This window comes from Pimephales promelas, chromosome 13, assembly GCF_988280905.1.
Source record: "Pimephales promelas chromosome 13, fPimPro1.hap1.1, whole genome shotgun sequence".
Classification (NCBI taxonomy): domain Eukaryota; kingdom Metazoa; phylum Chordata; class Actinopteri; order Cypriniformes; family Leuciscidae; genus Pimephales; species Pimephales promelas.
In genome coordinates, this window is record NC_142781.1 from 15,784,601 (window position 1) to 15,807,058 (window position 22,458).

General features: G+C 36.7%; 2 protein-coding genes across 4 annotated transcripts; both read left to right on the forward strand.

Annotated features, from left to right (window-relative positions):
- Positions 1-1,816: 1,816 nt before the first annotated feature.
- Positions 1,817-11,579, forward strand: dhcr24 (24-dehydrocholesterol reductase). Its single transcript, XM_039693331.2, has 9 exons — positions 1,817-2,243; positions 3,607-3,765; positions 3,988-4,093; positions 5,267-5,385; positions 5,470-5,733; positions 7,220-7,363; positions 8,051-8,248; positions 10,770-10,948; positions 11,102-11,579. The coding sequence occupies exons 1-9, from the start codon at positions 2,013-2,015 to the stop codon at positions 11,253-11,255; spliced, it is 1,554 nt and encodes a 517-aa protein (XP_039549265.1). The 5' UTR covers positions 1,817-2,012; the 3' UTR covers positions 11,256-11,579.
- A 3,091-nt stretch (positions 11,580-14,670) lies between these two features.
- LOC120493274 (transmembrane protein 205) lies at positions 14,671-22,058 on the forward strand. Of its 3 annotated transcripts, none has more exons than XM_039691768.2 (4): positions 14,671-14,806; positions 15,695-15,845; positions 16,104-16,267; positions 18,233-22,058. In XM_039691768.2, exons 2-4 carry the CDS (start codon positions 15,746-15,748, stop codon positions 18,533-18,535), a joined length of 567 nt encoding a protein of 188 aa, XP_039547702.1. In that variant the 5' UTR covers positions 14,671-14,806; positions 15,695-15,745; the 3' UTR covers positions 18,536-22,058. The 3 variants fall into 3 exon arrangements, with proteins under 3 accessions (XP_039547702.1, XP_088974653.1, XP_088974654.1); XM_089118527.1 differs by having other exon boundaries at positions 15,699-15,845; XM_089118528.1 differs by lacking the exon at positions 14,671-14,806 and adding an exon at positions 15,053-15,121 and having other exon boundaries at positions 15,699-15,845.
- Positions 22,059-22,458: the final 400 nt, after the last annotated feature.

Consider the following 22,458-nt stretch of genomic DNA (forward strand, 5'->3'; position numbering starts at 1 on the left):
CGTTCAGATGTTCTGAGCAGCTGTTTGTGTCTTTCGGGGTGTGTACCAAGGGTCTGGCCGCCTCTAAACAGACACTGTCTAGATGGATAGTGGATGCTATTGCCTCTGTTTACGCATCTAAAAGCCTGCCTTGCCTGCTGGGCATCAGGGCTCATTCCACTAGAGGCATGGCCTCATCGTGGGGGTGGTCCTGTGGAATTTCCATTCACGACATTTGCGTGGCCACGGGATGGGCTTCCCAGTCCACCTTTGTCAGATTTTAAAATCTGGAAGTTCCCGCCCTACAGGCTAAATTACTAGCTGTCTAGTACTTCAGCTCCTCTGATGAGCTGCACTATTGGGAGTCACTCTCACAACCGGTTCGCTACTTGTGCTTCCCTTATGTGCTTATGTAGTACACAATCACGGGCCCGCTTTGCTGGCTTATCACTCACTCCTCCTCTCATAAGGGTCCCCCGGATCCCCCCCCCGGGACTCATTAGTGGACACGTAGCGTGCACGGCGTTGACCAGGTGTTCCCGTAGCGTAAGCTAGCTTACGCAATACGAGAGAACCTCTCGTGAGAAAACGAATCAGTTACCTAGCGTAACCTCGGTTCTCTCTAGATGAGGGAACGAGTATTGCGTTCCTGGCCGTGCTTGTGCTACTAGCGTTTTCGCTTCACTCTGAAAAAATTAACTTAACAGCCTGAGAGAGCCGAATTCATACTCTCTAGCCACGCCCTTTCTAGCGGGCTCTGACGCAATGAGAGCTCAGCCCGGCTCTCCCATAGGCTTAAGCAGTTCTCTCTGAGCGAACCAATGAGCTGCTAGCTAGCCCGCTCATGGTCTGCTGCAGCGGAACTGCGTTGACAATGGATACAAATTATGGAATAATTTTTTGGCTTCAACTTCTCAGAAAAGATCAATCTTTCCCCATAGCGTAAGCTAGCTTACGCAATACTCGTTCCCTCATCTAGAGAGAACTGAGGTTACGTTAGGTAACCGATTCATTTTCTATTTTCATATACTTTCAAATATAGGCTAATTAATTTCTGTGATGCAAAGCTGAATTTTCAGCATCATTAGGGCAACTCCAGTCTTCAGTGTCACATGATCCTTCTCAAATCGTTCTAATAGGATGATACTATTTCACAATATTACTGTTTTTTTTTTAGATCAAATAAATGCTCGTCATGATGAGCAGAAAAATCTTCTTTCAAACACATTAAAAGTATGCTAATGTTTCCAAACGTTTGACAGGCTACTGAAATACACACACTGTAGGATAGGCCTGGTTCCTTTCTAAATATTTTGCGAAAAATATAAAATGTTCTTGGAACATGGCCTTTAGGGTTTTTTTTTTTTTTGTTTGTTTTTTACAACCATTAAAATAATGTTATCAGAACGTTCAAGTAGCCTAGAGTTAATGTTAGCCATATGGACCTTATTTTAATAAGTTAGAATCCGCTAAAAAACACTTTACTGAGGTAAACCTGGAAAATAATTCGATAAAATAGCGCATTATAATATTTGAAACATCTTTTAAATTGTATCTTTAAAAATATCAAGAGATAAGCTCAGCAGGTCAGACATGTGCCAGTAACCCATTCTCTCTAGTCACCTCATTTCTCAGTTGCTGCATGATAATGTATGAACTCATCGCACCGAGTCAATGGTCTGACGGTGACTCTTTCTTGCGATTGGCTGAAGAGACGATACGAAACCACTGGCGTCATCTGATTTGACGCTCAACTGACCAATCACCACATGCTGGGGGCGGTGCTCAGACCACCTGGAAAATACATGCAAAATATAATGACAAATCGTAAGCGTGCAAGTAGTGAGAAAGGTCGCATTACGAATACAAGTCGACTAAAATGACAGTTTACTAGACCGCGTTAATGCATATGTTTTTATGTTCGTCCGTTGTAAATACAAATAAAAGCATTTACCAAAGCAAAGTTAAGAAACAAGCTCCATGCTCTCTTAAACATTGAAATTAGGCGACTCGTGATTTAAAAAGCTGTCGGAATGGATCCGTTGTTATATTTAGGTGGGTTAGTTGTTTTGTTTTTATTATGGATTAAAGTAAAGGGCTTGGAGTACGTGATAGTACACCAGAGATGGATCTTTGTTTGCCTCTTTCTCCTCCCCTTATCCGTGATATTTGATGTGTACTATTACCTGCGCGCGTGGATCATCTTCAAGATGTGCTCAGCGCCCAAACAGCACGACCAGCGAGTCAGAGACATCCAGAGACAGGTACGACAAAACCTCCTGCTTTAGCTTATTCTATAGATTTTATAGCCTACTGTACTTTCATATCTGTAGTATGAATATATTAAACTTCAATACTGCACTAAAGCAAATCAGGATCTAAGTGTATTTTTCTGTTCAATATTTATTCAGTAGGCTAGCCTAAATCAGTGAGATTGATCATGCATTCTGCATTAAAATTTGAAATTCACGTAGAGCCCAATACTACATGAAAAACATGAAATGTGCCATAGCTGTTAGGTGGGAGCCTCTTACATTAAACGCCTAAATTAAAACAAACAAAAAACCGATAATAAAAAGTTGTAAGCATGCATGGGGCGATATAGGGGCGTGGCCAAAAAGCTTTGGCCCACCTGTCATGGCAACTAAAAGTAAAACAATTTAAAATCGTTTCTGGTAATTGAAATAAAGCTAAAATAAAATATAAATATTATAAAAAAAAATAGAATGACAATTAAGTATTAAAGTTTCTAAAACTGAAAAAAAAAAGTAATGCTACATAGAATTATTAAAATTAACTAGCACATAACACAATTACCAACACTGAAACTTAAAACAATAAAAAAATTAGAAAATTAACAACTGAAATTATGAAACTGAACTAAAAATGTAAGCTAAATAGTAATAAACACTATAATATTATATAATTACCAAAATAACACTGAGGTGCAAATCAAATTGAACTTGAAATTGCTTGAAACATAGTAGTACAGTATGTGAAAGATATACAAAATAGTGTTGCTGTTTTATTGTGGTTATTGCGGAATAATTATAAAAAAAAAATAAATAAGGTTTTTAACTGGGGTTCATGGATGAGAACACATTACTCCTGTATTGTTGTCTCTAAATTGGTTGCTAGTGTGTTATAGAGGTAAATTTATAAAAAAAAAATTACTAGTTTTTAAGGCTTTGACTGGTCTGGCACCATCCTATCTGTCAGATCATGTAAATGTGAAAAAGTCAACAAGATGCTTGCGATTCTCGGAAAGTTGCGAGGTGATCGTGCGTTTTCAGTGGCCGGTCTTAGGATATGGATCAGTCTTCCCTTATCTGTGAGGTCTGCAACGTCTGTACATGAATTTACAACTAAGCTACAGTCTTATCTTTTTTACTCTTGCATTTCATTCATAACTTTGGTTTCTCTAAACCATGAACTACTGTTTTATTGTCTGTTATTACTGTATTGTGTGTGTGTTTTTTTTTGTACTTCTTAATTGGTACAGCACAGTGTGTCTTCATTTGTGCTTTATAAATAAATGAAATTAAGAATTAAAGATTAAGAATCCATAAACTTGATGAGACTGATGCAGTTTGATTTTAATAAAATGTGATGATTTCAATGTTCCAGGTGCGAGAATGGAAAAAAGAGGGGGGAAAGAAGAAATATATGTGCACAGGTCGTCCAGGATGGTTGACTGTGTCCCTCAGGGTCGGAAAATACAAGAAGACGCACAAAAACATCATGATTAACATGATGGACATCCTGGAGGTGGACACAAAACGGCAGGTAGCTGTTGCCAAATATGCATTTTTTATACAGCAAAATAGAAATCTTCTCCTCATTAAAATTTTGGAAAGAAAATGCTTTAATTGGACAGTTAAAATGTATATGGAGGTAGATAATAATTTCAAAAATAATTTGCATCATATGTGATTATTAAAGTTAATGTAAAGAGAGGAAATTTACCATTGTTACAAACAACAAATCGTGCATTTACCAATTTTCCAGGTGGTGCGTGTTGAACCTTTAGCTAACATGGGTCAGGTGACCGCTCTGCTCAACTCTATTGGCTGGACACTGCCTGTGTTGCCTGAACTTGATGACCTCACAGTTGGTAGGTCATGAGAGAGAATCTATAATTTAACAAATGTTTAAAGTGGCCTTTTATTATGCTTTTTTGGGATATTATGTTTCATGTAATTTGATATAGCTGTTTGTGAAGGTCAGCAATTTTATTTTCCTTCAACAACGTCTATAGTTTGACCCTCGAGCACCGTAGTTGTAGCTAAGGCCTGGAAGAGTTTGGTTCATATTGTCGACATGTCGAGAAGACTCTGTTGTCAGCGTTATGAAAGCAAATGCACTTTAAAAGGAAAAGGACACCATCGTTACTGTTAGCATCACTGTGTACAAGTGCCGAGGAAGCCTCCGGAGCTGAAATTCATCCAGGGTAAACTCTTGCACATGACTGGATAAATTAAATAATACATTCACAAAAAGGGTTCAGACTTTCCCAGCATCTGTGTGTTAAGCCTAGTTGTTTGTTACTAAGCCTCCGATTACAGCAAACTCTTATTTATGTGGCGTCTAGATGCATTTGAGCATTTTCTATTCAGCACACCGTAACACTTCTCTCCATTTAGATGAATATTGTAGGTCACCTCTGATCTGAATAATCTCTCCCTCTCCTTCCTCATGCTCCGCAAGGGATTTGTGTAATGTCTCTGAGCACTTGCAGATATTCGCTTTCTCTAAATGGAGCATAACGTTCTCTCCTGATCAATATTATATGTCATGTGTGGTGCATCAGAGGCTGCTCCTAATCAGGTTTCAATGAGGCATATTAGATTTGGGGCGGATACGGGTCCTATTGCTGAAAGTGTTTTATAGATCCCAGAAAAGAGCGCTCATTGGCGGAGAATTGTTTTATACTCAGTCTGCTTCAAATTCATTTGTAATTCTGTAGAGGCGAAGTGCTTAGTAATAAGACATGGGAAAGGTGTGTTGTGTTTGTGAAGTGTTGGACGACAGGAGATATTTCTGGCCACATGTATTGATTCCTATATCTTTGAAACTGTAAGCACCGTATCTAAGCAATAGTTTTATCCAATACCATTTCTGAAAGCAGTTTAGAGCTGTTCATCTACAATCCAAGGTCATTTATTTGGACTTTTGATCCTTTCTTTTTAGCTCCCATTTGGCACTTTTCCAAATTTGTATTATCAGTGTATTTTGGGGCTATTTTTGTCCCCATCAAGTGTTTGAAAGTGTCTCTCTCATGATTCAGGTGGGCTGGTAATGGGAACAGGCATTGAGTCTTCATCTCACATCTACGGCCTGTTCCAACACATTTGTGTGGCCTTTGAGCTGGTGTTGGCTGATGGTAGTCTGGTCCGCTGCACTGAGGTGAGTCCATTGTTACAGAGAATATAAAATACACACACATAAATATGTTAAAAATCTTTGTTAAAAAAAAATTCTTGCTCACAGAAAGAAAACTCTGACCTGTTCTATGCCGTTCCTTGGTCCTGCGGGACTCTGGGGTTTCTGGTTGCGGCGGAGATCCGGATAATCCCAGCTCAAAAATGGGTGAAGCTTTGTTACGAGCCTGTACGAGGCTTGGATGCTATTTGCAAGAAGTTTGCAGAGGAATCAGCCAATAAGGAGAACCAGTTTGTGGAGGGACTGCAGTACTCTCGGGACGAGGCTGTGATTATGACGGGCACCATGACAGATTATGCAGAGCCTGACAAGGTGATAATGAAAATTCAGTAATCTGAATGGTTTAGTACTTTTTTATATGACCCCTATATGATCTATGGAAGCTTGTTTCTGCCTTGGATTAAAAAAATAATAAAGGTAATTGCGACTTTTATGACTATTTTTCTTGCAATTACGAGTTTATATTTAACAATTCTGCAAATGAAAAAAACCAGTCAGAATTGTGAGGGAAAAGTCAGAATTGCTTGTTAAACTCATAATATTGAGAGAAAAAAAAATCTGAATTCTGCTAAACTTGCAATTGTGAAGAAAAGCAAGTCAGAATTGAGTTTTAAACTCACAATTCTAAGAAAAAAAAGGCATTATTGAGTTTTAAACTTGCAATTTTAAGAATAAAAGGCAGATTTGAGTTTTAAACTTGCAATTTTAAGAAAAAAAGGCAGATTTGAGTTTTAAACTTGCAATTCTAAGAAAAAAAAGCCAGTATTGACTATTAAATTCACAATTGTGAGAAAAAGTCCAAATTCCATGTTAAACTTGAAATTCTAAGGGAAAAAAATATGAATTCTGCTAAACTTGCAGTTGTGAGGAAAAGCAAGTCAGATTTGAGTTTTAAACTTGCAATTTTAAGATAAAAAGGCCTTATTGAGTTTTAAACTCACAATTCTAAGAAAAAAGGCAGAATTGAGTTTTAAACTCGCAATTCTAAGAAAAAAAGGCAGAATTGAGTTTTAAACTCGCAATTCTAAGAAAAAAAGTTAGATTTGAGTTTTAAACTCGCAATTCTAAGAAAAAAAGTCAGATTTGCGTTTTAAACTCGCAATTCTAAAAAAAGGCAGAATTGAGTTTTTAACTTGCAATTCTAAGAAAAAAAAAAGCCAGTATTGACTATTAAATTCACAATTGTGAGAAAAAGTCCAAATTCCATGTTAAACTTGAAATTCTAAGGGGAAAAAAATATGAATTCTGCTAAACTTGCAGTTGTGAGGAAAAGCAAGTCAGATTTGAGTTTTAAACTTGCAATTTTAAGATAAAAAGGCCTTATTGAGTTTTAAACTCACAATTCTAAGAAAAAAGGCAGAATTGAGTTTTAAACTCGCAATTCTAAGAAAAAAAAGGCAGATTTGAGTGTTAAACTCACAATTGTGAGAAAAAGTCCAAATTCCATGTTAAACTTGAAATTCTAAGGGGAAAAAAAAATCTGAATTCTGCTAAACTTGCAGTTGTGAGGAAAAGCAAGTCAGATTTGAGTTTTAAACTTGCAATTCTAAGAAAAAAAGGCAGAATTGAGTTATAAACTCACAATTATGAGATAAAAATTTACATTTTAATTTTAATTTTTTTATTCTGTGGCAGAAACAAGTTTCTATACCCACATTCCTCTTCACATATTGGCAATGGCCCACTTTATCAATGACACTGATGTGATTATTATGAAAATGAATCCCATTTTACAATGAATCCCCATTGTAGTTTCAATCCGATTATTTTTCTCTCTGTCTTTCCCTTTTTCTGTTAGACTAACTGTATAGGTTACTATTTCAAGCCGTGGTTCTTTCGGCATGTGGAGGGTTTCCTCAAGCAGAACCGTGTAGCAGTGGAGTACATCCCTCTCCGGCACTACTACCACAGACACACCCGCAGCATTTTCTGGGAACTACAAGTAAATTACTCCGCAAATATGCCTTTTTTCATATTAGTTTTTCAAGAAATAATAGCAATAACTGTCATTATATTGCTTTGCATTTGGGATATTAATAATATCAGACTCATATTGAAACAGCTATAGTTTTAACTTTCAATTTGATTTTTGGTTTGTGGTGTACTGTACACTTCAAATGCATCAAGAGTTTAAAACACTTAGTCAGACACATACACTTCCTCCTCTATTGGATAGCATTAGCGTACGCATTTTTCACTTGTCCCATAATGCATAGTTAAAGAGACAACTGTTATTCTTCTCTTCCATCTTAATAAAGCAACTTTACCTATCTTTCTCACTCTAAAACATTCTCACACACAGTTTTGATGCATTGTTTTCACTGAAGCCTTCCATTAGCTACAGGAAGCATGCGTTGTCTGTTGATTGGCAGCGCTAGTCTAACATTATTTAATACATTATGCAGCTAAAGCTCAGGTCAGGAGTGTGCTTTAACTTTCAAACATGACTTTTGTGATCATAAAGAATGCTGTACGTCTTCTTGCATTTGCTGACAGCGCTTAATAATAATAAAAAATAATCGTGTAAACATATTCATCGGTCTTATTCTATATCTTGTTCCTCCTTACTTTTTCATCTATCAACCGTGTAAACTTTCCTTCCACCATTTTCTTGTCGTCTGTTTTTCAGGACATCATTCCGTTTGGGAATAACCCGTTGTTCAGGTATGTGTTCGGCTGGATGGTTCCTCCTAAGATCTCTCTGCTGAAGCTCACACAGGGAGAGACCATCCGCAAACTGTACGAGCAGCACCATGTGGTGCAGGACATGCTCGTCCCCATGAAACACATCAAGACCTCCATCCTACGCTTCCACGAGGACATAAACGTGAGACAACCAAACACGCACACAAATGTGTTGACAAATGAACTGATAGCTAATATTCTAAATTGTTGTTATTATTTCAAAACATGCTAAATTTTTAATACGGAATTCTTTATTTATTGAAAAACGCAGGCATCAAAATATATTTGTTTATATGTTCCGGTAATGCTCACCACAGACTTTATTTTTCTCAAAAATCGAAAGCTGTTATTTCTGAAAACACATTAGAAATTCTCACGTGACTCAAAAAGCTAATTCTCTTCCAGACTACAAACTGAACCGCTCTAAATCAGCCAAATCAGAACAATGTCTAACTAAGCCAATACATTTCTGTTTTACATTTTAATATGTTTTAATATGTCTAAGTGTAATATGCAGGATAAATTGAATTTTCAGCATCATTACTCAAGTCTACAGTGTCACATAATCACAGAAATCATTCTAAAATGCTGATTATCATCCTTACTACTGGTGCTCAGTTATTAATGGTTATTATTATTATCAATGTTGAAACAGTTTTTGCTGCTTATTTATGTAAAAACGTTTTTTTTTTTTTTTTGGGGGGGGGGGTGAATAGAAAGTTTACAGCATTTATTTGAAATAGAAAGCTTTTGTAATATTATGTGAAACTATAAATCTTAAAGGGATACTCCACCATTTTTTTTTTATTATTTTTTGTTATTCCCTTAACTAAGACGAGTTGATGCATACCTCTGTCGCCTCAGTGCATGCGCTCTGGCGTGCGAGATAACTATGGCGCGCGATAACTATATTGTATGGCGGAATACCACAGCAAGTGCTTGGGAGCACTTCGACTCGGCGCAGTAATATCATCACTCGTGAAAAGTCCTCTCCCCCTCTCACTCTACGGAATGATGATATTACTGCACCGAGTCCATAGATATATATGTGCCGAAAGTATCTCCCAAGCATTTGCTGTGGTATTCCGTCATACAATATAGTTATCCACTTTACACGATTAGAAAAGCGCAACGTTTTATTTTGTGTCACCGTCCTAGGTCTACTGATAATATAGTTTAATATGAAAAATGGTGGAGTATCCCTTTAAGAATCACCCTTGATCACCAAAAATCCGTATTTAAAAGTTTTTTTTTCCTTGAAAAAATTCTTCATGACTTAAAATAGCTTGAATGTAACTATTAAACCTTGCTTCATTTAGCGTATATGGTTCTATGAATATGCAAATTAGCCCTGCCTCCACTCACTCACACCAGCTCAGAGATCCACTCATTAGCCCCTTTCACACAGCGCTTTGATCCCGGGAAATTGCCAGAATGCCTTCTGTGTGAACGCAAACACGACCCGGGATTGATACCGGTATCGATGCCTGGTTGGGGACCTAGTAACATTGCCACAATCTGTCCCGGAACGCACGCTGTGTGAACAAAAGCCAGGACCAATGTCGTAAGGGGTGTGTCACAAGCCCCTTTCACACAGAAATTCCGGAAAATACACGGATAATGTGACCCGGCATTTGTCCTAGGATTGTTTGATTTCGAATCTGTTGCTCTTAGAAGAAAGTTTGTGTTCGTCATCAACAAAGAAAGGACGAACAAATGTTTGCAAACTGGAACTGGAGCTCCTCACTATCCGCGCTGAAGCTGAGATCGTTCACCAGCTTTGTGGAACTTTGTATGCGCGTGTCCACGTTTTCGACGCGTACGTTACACGTCTCATCCTGATGTCATGTGTCTTTCCGGGATCTTTACGGGTTGTGTGCGAACGTACTCACAGATCCCGGCAAATCACTGGCAGTGTGAATGAACCGAAATCAAACAGTCCCAGGACAAATGCCGGGTCACATTATCCGTGTATTTTCTGGAATCTCTGTGTGAAAGGGGCAAGATGATCACACATTGACATGACTGGTACGTCTTTGGTTCACTGCAGTTTTAAGGAGAAAATAGTAATACTATTTGCATGCAAATTTTGGGATATCACATAAAGAAACTGGATGTAAATGCCAAGATGCGCATAAATTCAAAAATGTGCATAAAAAACGTATCACTTGAGGTGGATTAATTTTTTTGATTGAGTAAGAAAACATAATGCATAATGATGGAAACAGATTTACCAAATAAATTCCTCAATGCTCATCAAAAAGTCATGTGACTTTGCACAATGTGACGGCATAAGTGGACCAACCAGCAGACAGATCTAGTTACATAGCATCTGAAATGTTGTTTTAGAATAACTTTGACGACAGACTCTGGATGGAAACATAGCTAATGAAACCTGGAGTAATGATTCTGAAAAAATCAGCTTTGATCACAAGAATATATTACATTTTAAAATGTGTTCAAAAATATTTGAAATCGTAATAATATTTCACAGTATCACTGTTTTGATGTATTTTTGATCAAATAAATGCAGCCTTGGTAAGCAGAAGAGACTTCTTTCAAAAACATAACAAGAAAAACTTGACTGATCCCACGTTTTGAATGATAGTTGATATGCAATGTACTACATTTAGTGCATTTTCTCATGGTAATGTGTGTTGTAGGTGTATCCTCTGTGGCTGTGTCCCTTCATGCTGCCCAATCAGCCGGGAATGGTGCATCCTAAAGGAAATGAAGATGAGCTGTATGTTGATATCGGAGCATATGGGGAGCCCCAAGTCAAACATTTTGAAGCCAAATCATCCACGCGCCAGCTGGAGAAGTTTGTTAGAGAGGTTCATGGGTCAGTTATCACTTTTCAACTTTCCATTAGTTGGTAAAGACTGGCCTAAATTTCAATAACCACGTTTTGAAATTCAGTAAAATTGTCTGTGATAAAAGTCTTTAAAACGTTATTGTCACAGGGTATTTTATAACACAACACTTCCATATCTAGATTCCAGATGCTGTATGCTGATGTATACATGGAACGACAGGAATTCTGGGAGATGTTCGATGGAACACTGTATCATAAACTCAGAGAGCAGCTCGACTGTAAAGATGCATTTCCTGAAGTATTTGACAAAATCTGCAAGTCTGCAAGACACTGAATCAGAGCAACCCTGAAAGGTGTGACCAGCAAAACGGCCAAATAAACTGTACAACGCTTTTGCTGAAGAACATGAGCAAATGGGCAGATATACTTAAAGGGCAAATACTCGTATTTCAAATTCAACCCATTTTTCAACTCTAAAAATTTATTATTTTTTTAAAAAGTTTAACATAATAAGATTCATTTGCTTAACAGATCAGTAGTTTATGTCCATTCAAATCTGAATAAATACAAAGTATAAATCAAAACTATTATAAATTATAAATACAAACTATTTTTGAAAACATTGACTCTGTTAAGCATCATATGACAAACATTTATTTTAAGTGAAACTACTGAAGCTATATACAGTAGGCCTAGAATATAAATAATAATAGTAAGTAAATAATAATATATATATATATATATATATATATATATATATAGACAAACTCGCAATTGCTACTAGAAAAAATGTCCGAATTGTGAGAGAAAAAAATCTGCAATAAGATCTTTTTTTATTTCATGGTGGAAATGCGCTTCCATAAAATTACCTATGAATATTAAAACAAATGAATTTTAAGAACAAATTCTTTATTTTCCTACATTGTCAATGTTTCCTACCTCACACTAGATGTCTTAACAATATCTAACATAAGGATTCATTTTTGAAGTGCGTTGAAAGGGATATTTTATAGACTAAAAACATTAAAACACTAATATACTGTACACCTGGCACCGTTTGTGAATGTGTTTAGCATTTGTTTTCGACTCGTAATACCACTTTTTAATATGAAAAATATATTTGTTCTTATTATTGAGTTACTTTTGTCATGACTTATTAGTTATTTTCTGTTACATAGTCTAAAAACATCAACTTTTTTTTTTTCATTTTTTATCTACATATCATATTTGTGGCCTTCTGAAATTGTTTTTGCCCTTTTATACTGTTCACACAGTATATATTCTGTATTTGGATTTTCAGTGTGCTGAATGATGTTACATACTTGGCAGTCTCAAAATATCCATTAAAATGAATAATTTAAACCATAGACTGTCCTGCTGTTGATGATATTGAATTCAGCTTTGATCAATATAAATGTTCAGTAGCTAATAATGGAGCTTCTGCAGAGTTTTTTTCTGGTTTTGATGGCAGTGCTTAATGTGTATGGGTTGGGTTGGAGTGGATTTATGGCTGAGGAATATATAAAAACAATCATCCATCTGGTCCAAATGAACATTAGCTGCTCCCAGTCTCTCCCTGTAACATGATGCAGGCACTTTATGATAATACCTTTTTGAGCAGTCACCTCAATATCATATACTAATTAAAAATCTTTGCTTCAAGGGAACATTTTTCTTTTTTGGCAACATTATAATATGCCTCCAAAACTAAACCTTCATACAAATCTTCACTAATATCTATAATCGGTTATTAAAATGCACATGCCTTTTGGAAAACACTGAAGGATACACACTTCTCCTATGTCTCCCTCTACTGACTGAATTATACCTTCAAGTCTTTTCTTTCATGGTCCTGACCGTCCCACATGCCTATTAAACTGCCAGGTGAAATGTTGCCATTAGGGTAAGAGAAACGGTTCAATCACAACATTGACAATCTGTGTATTTTGAGTGCATAAACAGCATTCTGTCCATCCATCCACCCACCCACCAAACAAAAGGCTTTTATTTTATTTTTAATATGGCACAAGCACATAATTTCACAAAATAAGGTTTCTTAAATTTAAAATGTGAGGCAATGGATTCCCATGATTTCTGACCCTTTCGAAATCGTTTTAAGATGTTGAATTGATGCTCAACAAACATTTATTATTATGTCAAACTAAGATAATTTTTTTCTGGATTATTTGACATATCAAAGAATATATATATATATATATATATATATATATATATATATATATATATTCTTTTCCCCCCTCCCACCTCCACCCCCCTTCTTCAGAGGACAACTTTATTTATTTATTAATTTGTGTAAAAAATATACACACATTTTCAAAGTACAGCATTTATTTGAAATATAATTTTTTGTAACATTTTAAATATTTAATTTAAAGTCAATTTAATGGATCCTTACTCAGTAAAAGTATTAATTTATCTATCTCTCTTTAAAATATGTAATATCTTTTTAATTTTTTTTTAGAAATGTTTTAATATTTTTTTCACAAAAAATTTAAGCAGCAAAATGTTTTCAACATTGGTAATAGTAAATGTTTCTTCAGCACCAAATCAAAGAATGATTTCTGAAGGATCAAGTGACAGGAGTAATGATGCTGAAAAATCAGAGGAATAAATTATATTTTCAAATATTTTCAAATAAAACAATTAAAACTGCAATTATATATCACAATATTAGTTTTACTGTATATTTTTGATTAAATAAATGCAGCCTTGGTGAGCGTATATATGAAGAGTTCAGATGCAAAAGCCTCTAAGTGCCATTTGAAATTCTCTTCTAGAATAATAATTTTTATCAAGCTTGTATATTTAAATTCAGTAATTTCACTTAAATGGCAATTCATAGGTAATCTCCACACTATATATATATGTGTGTGTGTGTGTGTGTGTGTGTGTGTGTGTGTGTGTGTGTGTGTGTGTGTGTGTGTGTGTGTGTGTGTGTGTGTGTGTTTCCAAACTTTTGACAGGTAATGCGCTAAGCATATTGGAATTCGGTTATGATATGTACATTGTACCAGTCTGGCCCATGGTTTCTTTTCTATTACACATTGGCCTATATTAACAAATCCACTCACAAATATTCATGAAGTCCCTGGTGTTTCTGTTTTTATTCTCCTTTAGTTGCACTTGGTAAGTGCCCTAACAAAGCAGTGGGACAAACAGTAAAGAAAGCGCCCAAGAGAGTTACCCTACCCTTGGCTCATTCACACCCATTAAATACAGACCAATGACATGTTGAGCACTAATGAATCTACCAGTTTGAACATGCCCTGTGAAGTGAAGTGAAGTGAATGAGGAGGGAGTGAATCGAACTTTTTACTGTCAGCGGACAGCTATAGCCAATTAAGCTCTTTATCAGTGGTCCTTTGTTGAGGTGAAAAAGGCCCAACATTCTCAACTGCTGACATATCAAACGTGTCGTCCAAATATTTTTCAAAAATTTATTTGTTTTACGTGTGTAAATAATAATATACGTTTTTAAACGTAGGTGTGTGCTTAACCATTTTTTCAGGACAAATAGAAGTGAGCTAAATATGACTCAACATAATTTAATTTTATTTTTTCTATATATACCATATAGACAGCAAAATATGTCTAAAATGTGTAAAAAAAAATACCTTTTCTTTAATCAAGGATTACCGTAATCAAAAAAGCTTCCATATAAAGCACGCCCACCATTATACAACCACGCCCAACAATAACAAAACCACGCCCAACCGCATACGTAACACGCATAAACCCCGCCCACCGGTTTGGCTGCCACAGAGAGTTACTACAGCTGCAGACCGGTTCCTCCGTCATCGTACATTTATGGTGTGTTCTACCAACCGGCCAACGACGATTTACATAGTGACTGGTGATCGTCCGGTAAGTAGATCGACATCATGGTGAAAAAGCATGTAACTGTAATGATATCCAGCCTGTCATAACCTTACAGATATAGCTTTCACATGACGCAACACAAATTACGTGCTTTAATGAGAGCGCTTTAATGTCTTAATCGGCGCCAGTTTAAAACATCAATGGATTTGATCTGTTGGATATAGTCGCGGTGCTTAAACGGAAGCTTTGGAGATTTTTGGACACCGTGGCTGTGTCTCAACAACTACTAGTGAGCCGCCTACATAGACAGTAGTTTTGGGGCGCGTGCAGACTCGGAACCAATCGACAAAAGCAGTCTAGGTAGGCAGTTCATTCGCTTTTGAGACACACAGACTAAATTCTGGACATGGCGTTTGTGAATCGGCCTTTGCACAATAAAGTTGTGCAGTGCAGTCACGCATACGAATCTTAAAGGGACAGTTCACCCAAAAAATAAACATTTGTCAATTGTTATTAACCCTCGTGTCCTTTGTATGACTGCTGTGGAACACAAAACATGTTAGGCAGATTCAGTCACCCTTCTCTTTCTTGTAATACTTTTGTTTTCTGGGGTTGTCATTCTGGGTTGGGAGGAACAACATGGTGAGGGTGACAAAGTTTTCATTTTAAGGGTGAACGATCCCTTTAATTTGTTTGTCAGTGTACCTGGTATGATTCACATTAGATAGCAGATCTTATTTTAAAAAACTTTGTTCTATTATGTTATGCCACTAGCTGTTACTTATATGGGTGAAAGGTGAGTGCCTCCACCTCTTTTGTTTATAAGTTGTTTTGTAGTGTGCATCACATTAAGTACATGCCTTAAGACTTGTACAAGACATTAACTCTTACATTACATAAGCCTGATGTATGAATGATTTTTTTCCATCACAGTGAGTGAGTGAGCGAGCGAGGGAGGTGAAAGACGAGAGTGTGCCTGTGACAATGACTACCGACAGAGAGCCTCCTGTCACTGCTAAACTCCTTCACCTCGTGTTTCTCTCCACCTTCTGGGGAATGCAGATATGGGTCACCTTCATATCGGGTAGGTGTGGTCACTGTTTCACCCCCATTTATTAATGAAATAAAAGGCCACTTAGGTGTACGTGCAGAGAGCACCCATCATTTACTCACCCTCAAGTTTAAGTATGAGTTTCTTTCTTCTGCTGAACACAAAGGAAGATATTTTGAGGAATGGTTATGCTAAATGTTTTCACAAGGGTAGATTTATACAAATATAAACAAGGTTTATATAAACATCCACAGTCCTTAAGGTTGTCTTTTGTACTTTTGTTTTGCTCAGGCTTTGTTATGGACAACCATCTAAACCGACACACGTTTGGCTTCATCCAGAGCCGGCTCTTCCCGTTTTACCTGCATATCGGCTCAGCCTGCGCTTTCTTCAACCTCACCATCTTCGCCATGTACCATCCCAGCAACATGCTGGATGACAAAGAGGCCTTCCAGGTATTCAGAACAAAATCTTCACAGATATGTGAAAAGATATTCCTGAAATAGTTAATTTAAAAATGACTAATGGCCCTCATGTCGTTACAAATCTGTACGACTTCCTCTTCGGAACATAAAAAGAAGATATTTTGAAAAATGTGCATGTCACTTTCAAGGTTGGCAGGTCTGCACTTTTATTCATTAAATGACAATAAATGGCAACTGCAGCGGTCAAGCTTCAAAAAGGTCACAAGATCACCATAAAAGTGATAAATTATATTTATTTATGTCTTCTGAAGTCATGTGAAAATTCCGAGTTAGAGACGCGTCACGTTATTCATTGATAATCTTTATGAGCTGAGAACCGCTGTGATTGAATCCTTGAGTCAGTGAATTGAACTTTAACTGAATCAGTCAGATACATTAACAAAAGTCCCTGTAAAGGCAATTCTACAAAAAAGTTCTAAACGCATTATAAATGTTACATATGTATTGCTAAAACATATTACAAAGACTGTGAACTGTGAAGTACTGAAATGTGGAGTTAGACCGTTAAACAGTTTTTCACCATTGCAATTTTACGGATTTTTTTGGGCGGGTCTAAAACAGGGCTCGATGACGCACTGGAGCCCATGAGCTCCTGGACAAGCCCCTATTTGATGACGCATTTTGCTGATCTCATCTCTCCCCTAACAATAGAGCACATTCGCATTCGCCGCTCAATCGCGAGTGACTGTTAGAGACATCCGCCTCTGTAGTGATCGTTTTACACTGGATCGTTTTATAAACTTTCCTCAGAGACAACTGGGATTCACTGATAATTCACTGATAATCCGCTGTTACTGGTGAACGGGGCCGAAACGGCTATCTCCCGCCTCAGCGTACATCCTCCCGTCTCCAAAAGCTAATCAGCTAATATCACCGTCTACAGCTTTCCCGTGAGTGGGCGTGGTTTCCACGCAGCCAGCGGACACGCCCCCAGCGTTTGAGAGCAAAGATAACTGCTCATTTTTTCATGATTTTGATTGCTTATTTTATGTACTTGACGGCTTTTTTTATCATTCAAAGTTGGCTGGATGGCTAATAACACATTTTTCTGTGGTGTGACAAACTCAGAACACATACTTAATTTTGACTTTACAGGGACTTCATTGGTTTTATGAACTGACTGCTGATTTATTGACTAAAACCAGAGTCAAAAAAATTCATTGAATCTGTCAACTCTACTTCTCTCATGAATTTGTGAATGTTAAAGGAGTTTTTTATGTTTTCTGGGTTGCCCTTATAATGCTAGTATGTTTTTTGATCAAATATAGTCATCATTTAGAAATAAAAGGCATTTTTCCTAGCCTGATTTTAGCCTCTGATTTGAAAACTCTGTTTGAAGGGGCGTGTCTGTTGTGGGATTCAGTGTAACCGGCCACTGCTGTGATTGGCTGACATGCTTACATATGAAATTCGTTCGTACCTTCTAGCTCATTTTCTCATGGGCGAGCCAAATTCTCTGGGCGGGCAAATCAGAGAAAAAGGAGGATACCTTTCCCCCGTATGTCGTCATATGGAGGAGATTCAAGATCAGTCCGTCTGAGCTTTCATTTTCTCAAAGGCAAAGAAAGATAGCCAAAGCTTGGTTTACACCGATTGAAATTTCTAGCCACTGGGGGACCATATACAGCCTAGGGGAACTCATATTATGGTGGGCTACAGTCTATTCATCCAGTCCACTCATCCTATTCAAGCCATAGAAGTCGACTCTCATTCAGTACTTCTATGATGCTTTTGCTTCCTTTTTGAATCTCCGGTTGCATGAAAAAGAGCATCCAGCACATTCTTCAAAATGTGTTTTTGTCAAATGAAAAATAGGAAATCCTACATGTTTGGAATGACACGAGGATGAATAAACAATGATTTTTAGGTGAACTAACCTTTATGTAGGATGACCGACTCTCTCTTGATTCTACTAGCTTTCTGGTTTCTCCCCAGATCTTAATTTATTTTGTGTGTGTGACTGTGGCGGCAGTGAACGCCCAGTGGTTTGGTCAGATGACCTCGGAAATCATGGCGGACATGCACCTGATTGAGCAGGCCTGTGGATTGGGTCAGGACATCGGACTCTCGTCCAATCGGGAAGCCTACGCCAAGCTGTGCGAGACGGACCCCAAGTATAAAAAGCTGAGCGGTCGGCTGTGGCTGTACCACCTGCTGTCCTCTCTTTGTAACCTCTGCTGTATAGTGTGTAACGGATACAGCCTATATTACCTGGCAGAAAACCTTACCACCCTCTGATGAGCTTTCCTGCCTTATAGTGGAGTTCTACTCCCACAGTGCAATGCAAAACCTTCGGTTAGAGTCTGTGTGACTCCGGCAGCGACAGCCTGCTCTCAGGTACTGGATGACTTCCTGACAAATCTGCTCATTCTCGTTATGGATTGTCTTTTTTTAATCTTTGTTGTGCTAGTTTTAGCATAGAATATGTATAGAGAATATATTTTGTAAATGTTATAGATGGCTGTGGATATTTAAATTAAAAAGATGACACTGCACGCTTAGGTAATGAGAAAACAAAAAACAAAAACGACACGCTTTATATGAACAAAAATGGGAAGTTGACATATATTTTCTTTTTTTTTATTCTAGAAGTTATGGTTTGCCTAAGCAAACTCACTCTATCACAAAAAAATATAATTATTTGATCGAATTATTTGGTGTGAATGTATCAATATGTCCGCACACACAATCTTATAGTGCACTTCTACATTTTAACAGGGATGAATATGCTAATTATGCTCTCACCTTAATGTTGAATTAGATCTTAAATAAAATGCACCCAGCCCAAGTTGTACCACAGTATACATACATATATATTTAAAATATGCACTACTTGTTAAAAGTTTGGGGTCAAATAAATGAATACTTTAATTCCGCAAGGACACACTTGATCAAAAGTTACAGCAAAGACATAAAAATGCTACAAAAACGATTTCTATTTAAGAAAAAAATGCTGTTCCTTTGAACTTTTCACTCATTAAAGAATTCTAAAAAAAAAATGCATCACAGTTTCCACAAAAATATTAAGCAACACAACTGTTTTCAACATCATTAAAATAATAAATGTTTCTTGAGTAGCAAATTAGAATGAATTTTGAAGTAATGAAAGTTAATGAATGAAACTGAAAGTTAAGTTATGTCATCACAGGAATAAATTACATTTTAATACATATTAAAATAAACCACTATTTTAATACTATTTCGCAATATTAATGTTTTTCGGTATGTTTGATCAAAGGAATGCAGTCTTGCTGAGCATAAGAGACTTCATTTATATGCATTCAAAAATATTACTGACCCCAAACCTTTCCTATGTCAGCTTGGTTCATAAAGTATGTTCAACGTTTAAGCATTGTATAATTTATATTTGCTGTTAAGAGACATTTACAGATGTAGATGCTCTCTATTTGAAATCATCAAATTTTTCTTTGACGGCATGGCAGGTTCAACAGGAACCAGTTTATCTCCTGTTTGGCTGCTTTTGTGCTGTGCCTTTGCCTTTTCAGGCGTTAAGCAACAGCAAACCGAACTACCTGGGTGTATATGGAGTATGGACAGTGTTCTTTAGAGGCATTTTTTTGTGTGAAACAAATGTCATGTGACTCACTAATGTGTTAGTCATATAAAATTGTGTGTATTCAGATAATAAGCCTCATTATTATGATGGCTACACCTTGCTATGGAATGTAGATTCTACTTCAGTCGCTTTACACTTGTGTTGTCTGTCCACCTTATTCGTATCAGTTACTGTACAGTGCCTTGCATAGCGATATCTTCCATTTTTCAGTACTGTATGGCAGTTCCCAGTAAGATGCTGGTGAGGCTTTGAGTTTGTCCCTGTAATTGGGGATTGATTATTTTATCAATGCAAATGAACCGGCAGCTATAGCGGTAAACCTGTAAATGATTATATTTAGTGTGTTTAAATTAAGAAGGGTTTAAATATCATCTAGTGTAACATGGTCAATGGAATCAAATACAGAACAACTTTGTGCTTAGAATGTGTCATTAAAATTCCATAGATTTTTAGCCGAAGTTTCGTTATTGTCTTTCTATGAAGATGAAATAGTAGATTAGGAACGTTTTTGCATACCAGCTCGCCAACTAACATGTAACATTCTCCGAATTTTAAGGTTCTCTCAAAGTTAGGAACAAACTTTCTTATAAGAGCTCCTTCACACAGAACGCATTTTTAGCTTTGGAAAAGTAGTACAATTGGTCAAAACTATGGAAGCTTGTTTCCGCCACTGAATAAAAAAAAAGAAAAAAATAATTGCGACTTTTTATCTTAATTGCAAGATACGAAGTCAGAATTGTGAGAATTAAAGTCGCAATTGCGTGTTATAAAATCCGAATTGCTTGTTATAAAGTCATACAGTTATAAAAATTACAGAAGTGCGACTTTTTACCTCACAATTCTGACTTTTTTTTCTCACAATTGCAAGTTTACATCTCACAATTCTAACTTTATAACATAATTGCGAGTTTATATGTTGAAATTTTGACATCTTTTCTCAGAATTGTGAGATACAAACTCACAATTGTGAGTTATCAGGCCATTTCTAAGGGAAAAAAGACTTTCCCCCCCCTCAGAATAGTTTATAACTCACAATTCTGACTTTAATACACGCAATTTCGACTTTATATCATGCATTTCAAATTCTGACTTTATAACACACAATTGCGACTTTATAGGCTATCACGCAATTCTGACTTTATATCTCTCAATTGCGACTTTATATCACACAATTATGGCTTTACATCTCGCAATTCTGACTTTATATCTCGCATTTCTGACTATCTCACAATTGCGACTTTATATCACGCAATTCTGATTTTATCTCACAATTCTGACTTTACATCTCGCAATTCTGACTTTATATCTCGCAATTCTGACTATCTCGCAATTGCGAATTTTATATCACGCAATTCTGATTTTATATCTCACAATTCTGACTTTATATCATGCAATTCTGACTTTATATTGCAATTCTGAGAAATAAAGTCGGAATTGCGAGATGTAAACTTGCAATTGTGAGATAAAAAGTCAGAATTGTGAGATAAAAAGTCGCAATTAACTTTTTTATTTTTCATTCTGTGGTGAAACTTCCATAGAAAACCCTATTTAAAAGTTCAATTTATTTTAACTTGTGGGCCGCGTTTTTGGAGCGGCGTGCCATGCACGAGATGCTGCTCGGTTATACACGTCAGTCTAGCGCGCGTTTGCATTTGAATGGAAAAATGCGTTCTGTGTGAACAGCCCCTTACACTGACATTAATAACATTCTTTCAAAGTGTCTTGACTTTAATAATGTTCTCAAAACGTTAGAACAAAAACCTTATTTATAGAACATTGTTATCTGTTTAGTTGGACTTTGGAATGTTCCCTTAATTTTCTCGTAACCGTGAAAAAACGTTTTACAAAACTGGACACTTTGAACGTTCTGATTTGAACGTTTTTTAAAGTTTGTTTTATAGCTTAACTGAAAGTTTAGCAAGTTAGCAAACATATTTTTGTGTCTGTCTGAATAAAAGGAAATTTCACTTAAATGGCATCCCTTTACGTATGTAAATCTGAAGTGTCTTTTTGGCATCAAACTGCAAAGTTAAAATGTCAAAACATTGTTCCATTTTGTTATATGTGCAGAAATCACACGTCACCTTCTTGAATGAAGATTAATGTCTGAATATGTGATGAATGTAAAGCTGTTGTTGTTGAAATGGGGTATGTTTTTTTCAAATAAATTAATACAATTGTGTTTATAGTCTTATGCTTTTTGTTTTCAATCTCAAAAGGCCAAACCTGTAGTCGAAATGTGAAATGTCAAGGAGAGCTTGTACTTGGAGTTAAATATTTTACTGGTATAAAAACAAATGTATTTTACAAACCACTACAAAAGATCTAAAATAAGAACATGTTGAACGTTGTAAATATACAGCCCATTCTCACTCCCAAGGCGTCACCTAACTGACGCCTTGGGAAGCATTTGGACATGCTTCAATATCTAAAGCTTTAGGCGCCCTTTAGCGTCAGTTAGATGATGCCCTAGGATCGCGTGTACCCTACCCCCACCCCACACCTAAACCTAACCGCGTCCTCTAACTGACTCTTTCCTTTAGCGTCAGTTAGATGACGCCGTAGGATCGCGTCATGTAAGTGA